This window comes from Diadema setosum, chromosome 20 (assembly GCF_964275005.1).
Source record: "Diadema setosum chromosome 20, eeDiaSeto1, whole genome shotgun sequence".
Classification (NCBI taxonomy): domain Eukaryota; kingdom Metazoa; phylum Echinodermata; class Echinoidea; order Diadematoida; family Diadematidae; genus Diadema; species Diadema setosum.
In genome coordinates, this window is record NC_092704.1 from 18,314,854 (window position 1) to 18,330,511 (window position 15,658).

General features: G+C 40.5%; 1 protein-coding gene across 1 annotated transcript in view; it reads right to left on the bottom strand.

The window, feature by feature from the left end:
• Positions 1-15,658, bottom strand: part of LOC140243862 (transmembrane protein 198-like) — a 175,553-nt gene that overhangs the window by 55,467 nt on the left and 104,428 nt on the right. The window contains exon 3 of the mRNA XM_072323535.1: positions 14,753-15,316. Within this exon, the coding sequence (XP_072179636.1) occupies positions 14,753-15,316 (564 nt within the window). The remainder of the gene's footprint in view (positions 1-14,752; positions 15,317-15,658) is intronic.

Consider the following 15,658-nt stretch of genomic DNA (forward strand, 5'->3'; position numbering starts at 1 on the left):
AGTCACAGTCAGCCGATTGATACCGTTAATCATTTCCAAATGTAAAAGCAACAATCTGTTATTTATTTTAACATCATACGGAGTAGAATATTACCATTATTCATTTCCAAATTTAAAAGCAAACATCTGGCATTTATTTTACTATCATACGGAGCCGAATGTTACTGCTGTCCACTTCCAAAAGTGAAATGAAACATCTGACAATTATTTTAACATCGTACGGAGCCGAATGTTACTGTTTTTCATTTTTGAACGTCAAGGCAGACACCAGACATTTATTTTACCATCAAACGCAGCTGAATGTTACTGTTATTCATTTTGAAATGTAATAGCAAATATCCGACATTTATTTTAGCATCGCATGGAGTAGAATGTTACTGCTATTCACTTCCAAACGTAAAAGCAATAATCTGACATTTATTTTGGCATCTTCCGGAGCCGAATGTTATTGATATTTACTTTCGAACGTAAAATTAGACATCCGGCATTTATTTTAACGTCGTACTGAGTTGAATATTATTGTTATTCATTTCCAAATGTCAAAGCAAACATTCGACATTTATTTTAGCATCTTCCGGAGCTGAATGTTATTGCTATTTACTTTCAAACATCAAAGCAAACATCAGACATTTTATCGTGGTACGGAGTTGAATATTATTGTTATTCATTTCCGAACGTCAAAGGGATCATTCGACATTTATTTTAGCATCTTCCGGAGCCGAATGTTATTGCTATTTACTTTTGAACATGAAAGCAAACATCCGGCATATATCTTTATCATAGTATATGGAGTTGAATATTATTGTTATTCATTTCCGAACGTCAAAGCAAACATTCGCCATTTATTCTAGCATCTTCCGGAGCTGAATGTTATTGCTATTTACTTTCAAACATAAAAGCAAACATCAGACATTTATTTTATCATATACAGAGTTAAATATTATTGTTATTCATTTCCGAATGTCAAAGCAAACATCAGATATTTATTTTATCATATACGGAGTTAAATATTGTTATTCATTTCCGAATGTCAAAGCAAACATCAAACATTAATTTTACCATCGAACGCAACTGAATGTTCATTTCGAAAATTTAAAAGCAAACATCCGATAGTTATTTTGGCATCGTATGGAGCAGAATATTACTGCTTTTCATTTCCAAATGTAAAAGCAAACATCTGACATTTATTTTAGCATCTTCCGGAGCCGAATGTTATTGCTATCTACTTTCGAAAGTAAAAGCAAATATCCGACATTTATCTAATCATCGTATGGAGTTGAATATTATTATTATTCATTTCCGAACGTCAAAGGGGTCATTCGACATTTACTTTAGCATTTTCCGCAGCTGAATGTTCTTGCTATTTACTTTTGAACGTAAAAGCAAACATCCGGCATTTACTTAATCATCGTACGGAGTTGAATATTATTATTCATTTCCGAACGTCAAAGCAAACATTCAACATTTATTTCAGCATCTTCCGGAGCCGAATGTTATCCTTATTTACTTCCGAACGCAAAATCAAATACGACTGTATCTGACATTCTTAAGCACCGTACGGAGCTGAATCTTACCGTTATTCATTTCCAAAAGTATAAGCAAACATCCGACATTAATTTTAGTATCATACGGAGTCGAATATCACCGTTATTCATTTCCAAAATTAAAAGCAACATCTGACATTTATTTTAGCATCTTACGGAACCGATTGTTACCGCTGTTAACCTCCAAAAGTAAAGGCAAACATCTGACTTTTTGTGGTGGCCCGACGTGCGTTTTTGGTGGCCCCAGGCCACAGTTAGTGTCGAGCCCCGAATAAGTGCAGCACACGAAGGATGGGGTACTTGGTTGCCAAAAAACAGTAGTAATATTGCAAGATCAGATTTGGGTTATACGGTTTCTTAGTACAGTGCTATTACTGTAATCATAAACATTTACCGAAGAGGATTGTTCGCATAAAAAAAAAGAAGAGAAACAATCTTAGGGGGCCTATACGATTGTGCTAGAAAAGAAAAAAAAAAATTACCGAAAACTCAAATAAGATTCAAGTCAGAACAGGGGTAAAGTAAATTTTTATTTTTTTTTAAAGTATGGTGAACAAGAAAAAAATGTCGGTATTCATAAACAAAGTGATTTATATATTTCTGCAAAGCTTAAGTCTCTAGGAATATGAATAGTTAACTTTCAGAAGGTGAAAATGTCTTTAGAACGATTGAGAGATGGTGTTTTGAGGCCCTTTTTAGACCACCTGCACCCGATCTGATGGCCAAATTTTGGTGACCAAAATTATGACGTCATGACATGGACGAATCAGCCCTGCGCTCGCTGATGTCTTGCTGATGTGATACGCTAGCTAACTTTGCACCTATAGCTACGCTCTGTATCACGTCGCGCCAGCCGTGGTTCGCATTCAAAGCGTGAATTCCGCATGATGACCTGAGTGCACCGAGGTATCTGTACGTGTCTTGTTTACTCTATCAAGCAAAAGTGAGTTATAATTTCACTTATTGAATCCATCTTCCTTCGAATTACCATGAAGTATACCTTTTTTAAATTTCTACTTGCGCTTTCGCGCCTCAGTCTCTATTCTTAAACGGCTTATAGTAACCGTTTAATAGGCCTAGTTAGTACAGTAGTAGAGCCTAACGTTACGGTAGAACAAGAACTCTGACCTAGCTAATGTAAGGATCTACGTAGTGGAGTAGCCTATGTAGGGTTGGACCTACTACTCATCGACCGCCTAGTTGTTACAGGTTCTAACGTTACACTCTACTAGATCTACCAAGTCTATGACTAACGTTAGATCTAACGGGCGTTAGCGTCTATACTGTAACAGAATATTGTAAATCATATAAAGAGCGACCACATGAAATTTGACGTAAGACCTAGGCCTAGGTCCGTGCTGAGCACTTGTTGACTCCGATCTCGATGTAGGTCCTACAATATAAATTTACAGGGAAAGTGTTTAGACATAGCAATAAGTCTTTGATTTTCCTCGTAGTTCTGGCCCTGGTTGAGTTTGAGATCGCAGAAATTAAAGGCAGTAGGTTCCTAACCGTTAGGAACCTAGGCCTAAATACAGACTTACAGTTGACAATATAACTACCCAATGCACAAAGACCCCGTTTACAGTGCGAGGCTCGGCCGTGGCCGAGCCGCGGCCGAGCCCAGCCCCGCTTCAGTGTAAACGCTCAAAAGGCCAAATGCGAGGCCAAAATTGGCCTCGCATTTGGCCTCGCTCTGGAGGTGGTCTCGGCCGCGGCCGAGCCGCGGCCGAGCCCGGCCTCTTCTTGGTGTAAACGCAAACTGGGCCAAATGCGCGGCCAATTTTAGTCTGGTTTCCAGACCCTCTGCCCGTACTATTTCTCTATTCACGATATTAACCCCCTCAACGTGGAAAACTAGTATAGTTTAAGGTGGTTTTGTCCTGCAAAGGATTTTTCCTTCGGCAAAGGCCTTTGCCCGAACGGCGACTTTGTCGCCACGGAATCCAGTTAGCAAAGGGTCTGAAAACCAGACAATACCAAATTGCATTTGTTTACAAGCAGAGCGCCACTACGACAACATATTGAAAGGTTTGAATCAAAAGCGCGGCCGAGCCCGGCAGTGTAAACGGACAAAATTGCGGGGCCCGGCCTGGCAATTGAGGCTGGGCTCGGCCGCGGCCGAGCCCAGCCCCGCACTGTAAACGGGGTCTAGATCTATGTCGTAGTTAATTTACGCACGTAGGAAGTTACATGACCAACCATAATTTATAGACGAACACACAATAAGTCACTCCCTCTAACACTGGCAACATGCATCATGCAGTATATACCAGTGACCAGCAGTGGCACTGCAGCAGTCTCAAGACTTGAATTTCGTTCCGTACAATACGGTGACTAGCATAAATTTACTGTACTGAGGACAGTAGCCTAATAACACCATGAAGATGGAGTGTTTTCCTACACTACCACTCACCAATACCAGTACTAGTGTAAATTAGGCCTAGTCTAGTAATAATATGGTTGGCATAAACACTAACGACTAACGTTACTGCTAGGGTCTAACGTTAGAACTGTACCACACCAGTGAAACTGTTGGACCTACCAGCATGCAGCAGGGACCTACCAGCATGCAGCAGTACCACTACCAGTAATGTTAGTAACTTTCCAGGCCCTTCTATGGGATACTGTAAAATTTTAGTAGTAGAATATCTAGTTCACAGGCATATACAGGCAGAGTACGGTAATGAAGGCCCCCTAACTGTCATGTTAGGCCTTATCCGCTATAGTTTATATAAGGACGCTAACACTAACAGTAACACTCAAACAGCACTGTCTACGCCACGGTACAGCTAGACCCTACATAGCCCTGGAGACCGTGCTGCTGCACTGCACGTTTGGGCTGGTCGCAGTTAGACCCTACAGTAACTTTGTCAATAGGTCTAACCTTACTCAATCAATAGAAGGAAGGACAAAGTCTTTCCATACAATATAAGGTAACTAGAAATGTCGCTTTGGCGACTGGTATGCCTCCGCCATAATGCATGATTTCCCCAATAGGTCTAGATAGTACATGTGGACAATGTGTGATTACATTTTCACAAAATTGGCAAAATATTGAAATGACAAGTTTGTCACAAATGTGTTGAATGTTCACCTTCCTTGACCTAGGTTTAATTGGATGAATAGGAGAGCATTTATCTAGGGATTTAAGGACTTTAACTTGACTTTGACCCATTCATACATTTAGGCATTTAGTAATTTTCAAGGTACAGGTGAGGAGAAAAAGTGCAATTTCTGAATTGAATAGTAAATTGTTACCATTTTCATCTGGCCCTTGACCCTAAAATTCATAAGATAATCACTTTCAGGTAGAACATGCATAATATGTACTAAGTTTCAAGATAACTTGAGCCACTTTGAGATATGGAGGAAAAAGTTAGTTCAGAACTTTCACTTGATCTTTGACCTTTTGACCTTTGAGGCAAAAAAAGAAGAAGAAAAAAACTTTCCAGAGAATTTCTATTAGGTTACACATGCATACACCAAGTGTAAAAAAGTAATAACCCTGCTGGCATTGCATAAATATGAGGGAAATAGTAAAATTTTGAAGTGTTGCACTTGACCTTTGACCCCTGACCTTTGACCCCATGAACCCTACATTCTCTAGATAATCACTTCCAGTCAGTATGTGTATGTATATACTATGTTGCATGAAGATACCTTGAACAATTTTCCAAGGCACGGAGAAAAAAAAGAAGTTTTGATATTTTTACTTGACCTTTTGACCTTTGACCTTTGACCTCATGACCCAAACTTTCACCAGAGAAATTGGGTAATACATGTATACACTGAGTTTCAAGAAAATATCTTCAGGCATTCAATAGATATAGCGAAAATAGTGAAATTTAATGTATTTGACCCTGACCTTTTGACCTTTGACCTTTGACCTCACGACGCAAACTTTCACCAGAGAATCTTAATTGGGTAATACATGTATACACTAAGTTTCAAGAAAATATCTTCAGGCATTCAATAGATATGGTGGAAATAGTGAAATTTTATGTATTTGACCTTGACCTTTTGACCTTTGACCTTGAGCATGTGCACCCAAAAGTTGATAGGCACAACTTCACCCCCTAATACACACACATGCCAAGTTTCATTAGGATACCTCAACAGGTTTTGATAGTTACCTTGTCCACAAAATTCATTACGGACGGACGGAAGGACGGACGGACGGACAACCCGAAAACATAATGCCTCCGGCACCAATTCGTGGCGGAGGCATAAAAATTAGACATTGAAATGTTTCTGCCGATAAAGCAGATGCGACTAAAGACAGGCAAGGTAGTGTATTGTATTGCATCCGCTCACAATGAACTATGTGCTTTATGAATGGCGGACTCGATGTACAGCTAGCTAGCGCTGCACACACTCGATCGTAAAGGGTACGTTCGTCCATGTCATGACGTCATATTTTAGGGCCCCGAAAAAGACGCCTGTTCTGGAGCGAAAATCGGTGAAGTAAATCAGTCAGTTTTAACTCGCGATTTTTCAGTGGTACGAATATATTTTAAAAAGTCACATAAAAAATCTGTTTTAGCAGACATTTCCCTCTGCTTTGACACCTTCTTTTGTATGATTTTCTTGATTTTAATGTCTCGTTCACCATCCTTTAAGGGGGGGGGGGGGCCTGGAAATCGTACAGCATATCATTCTGTAAAACTAGCAGGAGATTGATGTTTGGACAGTGGACCGTGATTAATGCCAAAGATATAACTGTCAACACCTAAGCAGTTGCGCCATGATGGTTAAGAAATCTACGCGCATGGCATGACTATCACGATTGCAAATCAGAACACAGTGGTTAAAGAAAAGAAGATGATGGGGCAGAGCGTAGAGCTATCGTAAGCACTCCATTGGCACGGGTGCTATATATGCATACCGTGTATGTGTGTTGGTAGGTGTTGGGGATTTTTGTTGTCAGCTGTGTACCGGGTATTTCTTTGGGCGCACGATTGTTCTGGTCTCAGAATATTTACTATCGAGAGTGAAAAGATTTGTGACATGTCTTCCTGTCCACGTGCGCTTAATTGGAAATGCTAAGTGATGTTTGCAATTTCGATTTGAGCAACATGCTAGGAAAAACAGTAAATTAATTAAGATAGAGACATTAGATTTCCCTTCGAGGTAACCGAACTACGCGAGTTTTGATACACGGAAACTCCATAGGAACAATCGGGACTTTCATTTTGCCCCCGAGGTAAGTGATATTCGGCTAATCGAGGTAAGCGAGGTTGACTGTAGTAAGGGTTATCAAACAGGCATACCATTATACATAGAAAGACCCATTCACTGATATCTGACCATTTTGTTTAAATAATGGCAAAAAGACAATTTTTGTCAGTCCTGTCTAACTAATTTATGCCATGCCGTCCTTTTTACCATAGCATCAAAATGAGAATGAGACAAGTCAGTTCTTATAGACCTGACAAGGCAAGTGTGTTACTATTCAGAGACAATTACCTCTTGAGATGTCACTGGGGGGTTGCCAGAGGCCACCTGTTTTAACAGGCGATACCCAGAATGGCGGCACAGGAACTGGTTGTCACCTGACTCACCCTCAACGTTCTGCTCTAGGCTGCTTGAATTTTTATTTGCCAGGTTGGTCCAAGGCTTGTCACATGTGTGCAGGTAATACAGAACACCTCACAAAGTGTATCTTTTTCCATACAATATGTAGAAATTGTAGGCCACGGCATGGGGGGTGTCTTTCCCTGCCATTTTCTGCTCGTAAAGGGATGGTATAGAATTTGGTAGAGATCAGGATTGGACTTTAACTTTTTGTGAGATACCAAGAAACCACTTTTGAAATAATACAGAGCATGCCATTCTAAGAGGAATTCAAAGTTTATGAGATGAAATCGGTTTTGGAATGGCCAAGACATTGAAAAACAAAGTAAAACGAAGCAATCCTAATAGAAGGTGAGTCCTATCTTTTATTAGGATTGCTCTGTTTCGGAGATCTCGGCAATTTCAAACCCAACTTTCATCAAATAAATGTTGAATGCCACCTGGAATTACATGCTCTTTCATATTTGATATGAAGAGGTTTCTCAGTATCTCACAAAAAAATGTAAGAAACGTGAAGTTAGATCTCAATCAAAACTATATGATCCCTTTAATCAAGTGAAGCAAAATTTGTTGAAAAAAAATACAGCTCACCAGCATCATCAGACAAAGCACTGACATGAAAGTATTAATATTTCACACCACTTAGGACAGCAGTTATGTACATCATTGTGTTGTCTCTAAAAACAGCTATTGTTTAATCCTTACATGTAATTCCTTGCTTCTGTCACTTTCACCTTGTACGTTAAAATGACATGTTATCCTGCTCATATATAATCAGTGCACTTTTCTTCTTTTTATTCATTTGAAAGATGAAATATCTTATTTCCTTCATACAATAACCGTGTACATTTGTACAGTACCTGTAAACTACATACAGTAATTAGACTGCATGCAAATACAAACATTTACAACTATTTATTCAGTTCACCTTCTCAGAACCAATCTTAGGTACACAGAATATTGAGTTGGATTTCAAACAATTACGATTCAACTCAAATACAAATTTGTACTGCCAACCATATCCAACATACAATGTTGTCAGGCAGATTATTCTGAGAGCACAGCTGGGATCGTTTCCCTGGTCAAAATGCTCAATACCCAAGATATATTGCATCAGGTCATTTTCAGACTTTATTGCTTTGCAAATGGGTAGTATACAATCATCTCCCTCATTAAAGTGACAAGTCAAATTATCTACTGATGGAAAAAAGTGGGAGGGTACTTAGAGCATTACAGGTTACCTCTGCTATATTGCCAAAATTGTGATTTAAACCTGCATTCATAAGAATGTTTCCTGATACAAAGTATGTTCCATTTCTCATTATCTCTCCCTCTCTCTTCATCCATCCATCTTCTTCCTTTAGCTACTTTGAACTGTTAGCATAAATTCCACCCAAACTTTGACATGGCAGCATGCACAATATGCATACTTAATAATAATAATAATAATAATAAAAACATTGGATTGTACCGACTCTCCAAGCTGAGATGACTATTAGTGATTAAATGCATAGTGCAAAATAGATAACATGAGGTGTTTGGAAAAAAGGTATATATATATGTACTGTATGTACATACACATACATGACCAACCTTTCATGTCTATCAATGGTTTCCTGATGAAACAACATACTGTAAAACATGATATTTTCGTGGCATGAATTTTTTGCGAATTGGAGCTGACGGCCGTTTTCGCGGCATGAAATTTTCACGAACTGCCACTGGCATTCAATGCATATAGTGTAGACAAGAACTTTTGCGTGCATTTTCATTTCGCGAATCTTTGCGCTCGCGAAATTCGCGAAATTAAAATGCATGCGAACATTCCTTGTTTTACAGTACATGTACTGCAATTCACAAACTCTCTGGTATTGTACTCTTCCACCCTGGCTGATACAGGGTGATTTTCATGCCATAATGTTGAGGTACTTATTGTAAGTGAGTTGTTTAAGGTAAGCTACAAAGTACATACGTACATTCTGCAGCCAGCATTGAGCAGCAGAACTAAGACTGGAACATGGTTTGTATCCTATTCTGTTGTGGATGCGATCCAATAAGTGTAGTGCTTATTAGGAGGCTATGGCCCCCTTACCTTAAAATGCTACATGCTAATGAATACAATTTAACATGACCTTCTACATTGGAATGCCATTGCTAGTTCTGCTTTTTCTCCATTTATGTGAAATATATATTCCTTACCTACATCTCAATTCCTGTTTTCCATCTTTAGAACATAAATTATAGGGAAGGCATTAGCTACTTCATGTGGCTACACAATTAAATTACAGGTCTCTCCAGAAGACACTGACATCAACTAACTTTAACCAGGGAGGTGGAAGAGAGATGGAGATGGCACTCTGAGAGCTTCCCTCAGAGAAAAAATCAAGTGGTCTTACACAGATTAATATCTTGAAACTCAACCCTCAATTGGTGATAAATATGTCAAAATCTGGCCTTATCGGTCCGCCCATCACCCTCCGGCGCGCTAAAGTGATGCAACATCATCTCCTTTCCAGGCCTTCCATAAACAAACGCTCGTAAAAATCAGGCTTGAAGCGATGCGTGGCACCGATAATATGACGTCATATTCAAAATTTTGGCTGTCTATTACATTCAGTGAAAGACATCCCCCTTCGAAAGCTACAACTTATGGCTCAAGAATTGGGTAGTGTGGTATGTCTATACCTTTCGCTGGTTCAACAGACTGTGCTGAGGAGATTGCCGTTTGAACCAGCGAAATCGGTACACAAACAACGGAGTTACTGAGCAGTAAGTTTTGTGTGCTGCAGATGTCATCATATTGTTTCTGTATCAACTATGAGAAATTCCGCACATTTCCACAAATTTATAATAGTTAGAGAGGTAGGTCTGACCTTGATCTTCAAAATGATATAAGTTGCATGAGCGTGTTCGGGCGTGTTTTAAAACAGTTCGAGTGTAAAAGTAGTGCTTCATAGCGAACAAAGCGTTTTTTTTTTTTCGTCTGCACCCGAGCGAGCTGGGGTTTTTTCAGCGTACTTGTCGGGTTGTTGTAGGGCCGCCGCATAGGCGTCGGGCCAGTGTTCGTTGCCATTGTTTCGGTGAATTTGAGTTACTAGTAAATACATATTGGAATGGAAAGTTGAGTGTTAAAAGGTGTAAATGAGACATATCAGCCTTGATTATCATAATTTTCCGTAGAGAATTAAAGATGATATCTATAAAAGCCTAAATGTATGATGCCGTAAGTATATTTTAGAAGGAAAAACAGGGCCTAGTATACAGCTCTCTGCCTCACTCTCCCCCCTCCTCGATCATTCATCGTAATCTGGGTAAATACGGTAATCGGCTTGACTCTGAGCACACCTCCATGACCATGGGCATGGCCATGCTAACGTTACAAACAAGGCAAGTGCCAAATTGTGTCTCGCCCATTCGCGTACAAGGAATTAATATCTTTTATGACTCCCAGAAGTTAATTGACCTGCTTATGACCTTTGACCTTGTTGTGACCTTCAACACCCCCAAGGGACATTTACCATCCAAGTTTGGTCACAAACGGACAAAGGGATCAAAAGTAATGAGCTATAATCGAAATGCGCCATAAAAACTTAACATTGGGCCCTAAAAATTTGTTGACCCCTTTTTGTGACCTTTGACCTTGTGATGACCTTTAACTCCCCAAAGGACATCTACCGTCCAAGTTTGGTCACAAACGGACATAGGGATCAAAAGTTATGAGCCACAATCAAAACGCGCCCTAAAAACATAACATTGGGCCCTAAAAGTTTGTTGACCCCTGTATGTGACCTTTGACCTTGTGACGACCTTCACCTCCCCAAGGGACATCTTCCATCCAAGTTTGGTCACAAACGGACAAAGGGATCAAAAGTTATGAGCCATAAACGAAATGCGCCCTAAAAACTTAACATTGGGCCCTAAAAGTTTGTTGACCCCTGTCTGTGACCTTTGACCTTGTGGTAACCTTCAACTTCCCAAGAGACATCTACCATCACCCAAGTTTGATTGCCATTGTAGCAACATGTGCTGAGTTACGTGTGATAAGAGAGTCTTGCAAGTAAACTTTAACATATGACCTCAAACGACCTTTGACCTTATCATGTGACCTCTTACGGCACCATAATATGAAGGTACCCCCAGTGCATCCATCACCCAAGTTTGATTGCCATTGTAGCAACATGTGTCGAGTTACGTGTGATAAGAGAGTCTTGCAAGTAAACTTGAACGTATGACCTCAAATGACCTTTGACCTTATCCTGTGACCTCCAACGGCACCATAATATGAAGGTACCCCCAGTGCATCTATGACCCAAGTTAGGTTGTAATCCAAGCAACTTATGTGAAGTTATTTGTCAAAAGAGAGTCTTGCAGGTAAACTTTAAAGGTAGGGAATCCCATTTGCATGCCTTAAATGAAGAGTTGTATAAATACAGTGGTATGTTGAAGAGAGTATCATTTTAGAAACTCCCATAAAGTATTGAAAGTGGAAGGTAACATTTAGTACATTTTTTTTGACTGTTAGATTTTGAATTGAATTGTTTTCGGGGCTCACCGTAAATTCCAGTACATTACTAGGCTACCTTTGTAGACCCATGTACTGCATTTGTGTCCATCATGTATATTTTGTGAAGAAAGTTCATCAACACTTACAAACATTTCTATATACAGTTGAACCTCTCTTATCCGGCCTCCCTTTATCCGGACCTCTCTATTATACGGACGTAATCTCGCCGTGATTTTTAAAAATAATTACGGGAGGAAAGGGGGATTCCCAACTCAATCAACAATGGCGACCTACAGTCGACTTTGCCGAGTACGGTTTATTTTCAAGATCTACTTGATACATTTCTTAATAATTATTTAGGTAAATCATTCCAAGAATTTATAAAAGAAAATGATTTCATTCTTACAAACACGAACCTCTATTTTGGGGTCTGTTACTGAGTGTAACAATGAAAAGGTTGCAGTATACACATTACTACATGTGGTACTACAATGGGCTACATCAGTACATGTGTATGTATATGTACATGTATAAAGCATTGAGTCTCCCGTATCCGGCCAAATCCCTTATCCGGATGAGCCCCGGTCCCGACTTGTCTGGATACGAGAGGTTCAACTGTACATTCTTGCCACACACTCTATATGTTATTACATCAGCTCTTGTACTTTTAGATTTGTGTTTATAGATCACAAATACAGAAGAATGCAACAAAAAGGCTTAAGTGTGGCTGACACACAGAACTACTGAGTAGTTGAGTTTTGTGCATTATTCAAATTTTAGATAACTGTTGACTTCCAAATTTCTAAGCAGTGGCCTAAGCAAGTCCCCTGAGGTTCATATTTAATGTTTTGCTGCATTTTGGGCAGTCTGTAAAAGGTATCCCCTACCTTTAACATAGAAAAGAGAGTCTTGCACATACTCTTTAATATATGTGACCTCAAATGACCTTTGACATCATCACATGACCTCCGACAACACCATAACATGAAGATACCCCTAGTGCTTCTATCACCCAAGTGTGGCTGCCATTGCTGTAACAGTTGCCAAGTTATGCATCATAAGAGAGTCTTGCAGGTAAACTTTAACATTTGTGACGGATGACGGACGGACGATGGACGGACGACGGACGGATGCCATTTGGATCCCTTAAGTCTCGCCTTCACCTACAGTGCGAGACAAAAATTAAATTAAAAAGTAGTAGAGCACACCTCTGGAGCTAGTAGAATCTTGCGTTAGATTCTAGTTTATGAAATACTAGAGTCTACTAGCTAGGACTAGGTATGCTTTCGCTAGGCAGCAGACCTGATGCTGACAGTGTCCTGAGCCTTGCCCTTGCCTTGGCTTCCAATTTCCAAGGCAAGGCCCAACTTACTTTCTGAGTTTCAGTTTCAATTGTAAATCAAATTTCGTTAAGTTGCAGTGTCAATGTGATTTTGAATTTGACCTTCTTACTGTCAGTCTTAGCTCCCCCTTTTAATACTAATTAAGTTTCTAGGCAACATTAATATACCATTGTAATTGAGTTAATAATACAATTAAGTCCTGTTGGTGTACTATTGCCAAAGTACAGCGCAGCAAAAACATTAGGGCGATGAGTCCTTTTTGCCCAAATGACAGCCCAAATAGCCCCCAAATTTCCCCCAAACCTAATGCTAACGACCCAGTCACATAGACATCCCGGACCACCCCGGATCTGATCCGGGGTGATCTGGGGAGAGATCCGTGTTGACGCCGGGAGGCCAACACGGCAACTTTTGGAGGTCAAAAACATCCGTATGTCATCCGGGGACTGCCGTGTTGGCAGAGCAATCCGGGATGGTCCGTGTGGCTGCTGTGTTACTGCCGTGTTTATCCATGTAGATGCCGTGTTGGTCCGTGTAGACGCCGCGCTCTTCCGGCCTTATCCGTGTAGCTGCCGTGTTGATGCCGTGTGTACAGTCATATCAACGCTCGTTGACGCTCCATCGAGGTCGAAACTATCCGGAACTCCCCGGATCATCATGTAGATCCTTGAGGATCCGTGTTTATATGTGACTGGGGCATCAAGAAGCAATTCCTCCTCAACAAACTCGTCTCCGTCAAAATCACGATCGCCAGAACCACCACCACTGCTTACACCGTAGGACGCCATTTTGTTCCCCGACCACAACACATTTCGCGTCCTGAGTTTGGCCACAAGATTTACGACTTGCGGTGCACTGAGCGTGAGTAATTTGAATATGGTGGGATTACGGGAGGGGGAAAAAAACACTGTCGGTGCCACGCATGACTTCAAAGGGAACTCAAAAGAGCACACACCATCTCTCTTCCACCTCCCTGCTTTAACCCCCTGTTCAGAAGCAAGCCCGTTTATACCAAAACTCGATAAAGAAATGACATATAAAGAATCATCATATGATGCATCAAGCGTTACCCTGGGGTACCGTAGTACCCCGGGTACCACGTTGTGTAGCGCCACCTCACGTCCACTCGTGGACAGCCGCAGAAAAATGCATGCACAGTGTGTGCCTGTACATAGTCATTCCCATGCCACTGCACGTTATACTATGCATGCATGGCACGCTGTGCTAGCAATAACGTGTGCTTAAGTGCAGTGCAGTGCAGTGCAGTGGCTAGCGCGAGCTAGCTTCGGCACCAAAATAATTCCCACTTTTTGGCAACCCAGGGTACAAGCTTTTAAAAAAAAAAAAATAATTCAAATAAAATGGCTGATTTTTATTTGGTACCTTGGGATACCATTTATGTCATCATATAGCCAACAGACCGTTAATCTCAACCGTTCTTGAAAGCGTTGTATAGATGCGCAGTTTTCCACTGCACATGTTGTTATTGGTCATGACATGGCTGCTGGGCAAGAGGAATAGGGTCACCTCACATTAAGCCCTGCCCAGTTATATCGTTCCATGATTGCCATAATTTCAGACGCACAATGGGCACAATGGAATGCTGATTTGTTATTAAGTTCTAGTTTGAAACGATGTTTTGACCCTCGTTTCATTATACGTCGTTTCATTAGTCAGCATTCAGATGTATAAATTCATCGTATAGCTATACCATTTTAGTATATTTTTTTTTTCGTGTCTGAACACCCTGTTAGTAATAGGAAATTACCCTTCTCAAAACTTACCTTGCTTATGGTTGAATCCTTTTGCAGTAACCTTGAACTGAATGATGATTCCTACAAGTGACACGAATGGCCAGAGTGCCAAAATAAGCCAGCTATACCAGCAAGGATGCAGGGATTCTGCCAACCGAAAGCGGTCGTAGACGTAGTTCACCATCCGAAATAATTCCAGGTAATAGTCCGTGCATGTGGCCACAATGGCGCCACCGATCAGAGACGTGGCAAGAATGACAAACGTTCTCTGGAATTTGAGCGTGAGGAGACCAAAGATGACGCCAAGCCCAAAAGCAATGCCGATGGTCACCAGGAGCTGGTCCACATGGATAAATTGTTCCAAAATGATCAATACAACAATAGCAAGGAAGAGCCCCATGTGCACCCCTGTCATGAAGAGGCCTATAACCTGGATCAGCATGGTGATTAGACCACATAACAGGCCCACGGAGAGGGCAATACCAGCATTGGCTCCTGTTGCTAGGCTGCTTTGTTCCTGGCAGATGAGGAAGGAAACCACTGAGGCTAGGATGAAGCCCACCAAGAACATAATGGCCTTGAAGCAGCGGTATCCTAAGAAGAACAAAACAAGAAACATGAAACCTTTTTAAGATACATGTACATAGGTTTTGGAATTGAATTGTGTCTTATTACATAATACAAAACATGGGATGCAGCCTAAAAATCTAATGTCATGGAAAAACAACATTCATTTCAGTTTGATCATTAATGAATAGCAGGTATTCATATGATGATTGGTTTAGAAACCTCTCTTATTGACAGAAAAGCACCTTAGTGTTTGGAAATATTTGACATGACAGGTCATAAAAACAGGGAAATAAACAGCATCCTGTATTTTGCCATACAAAACATAGTTTACTGACTTGCAGTGGTTTGGGTATATCCTGTAAGCAC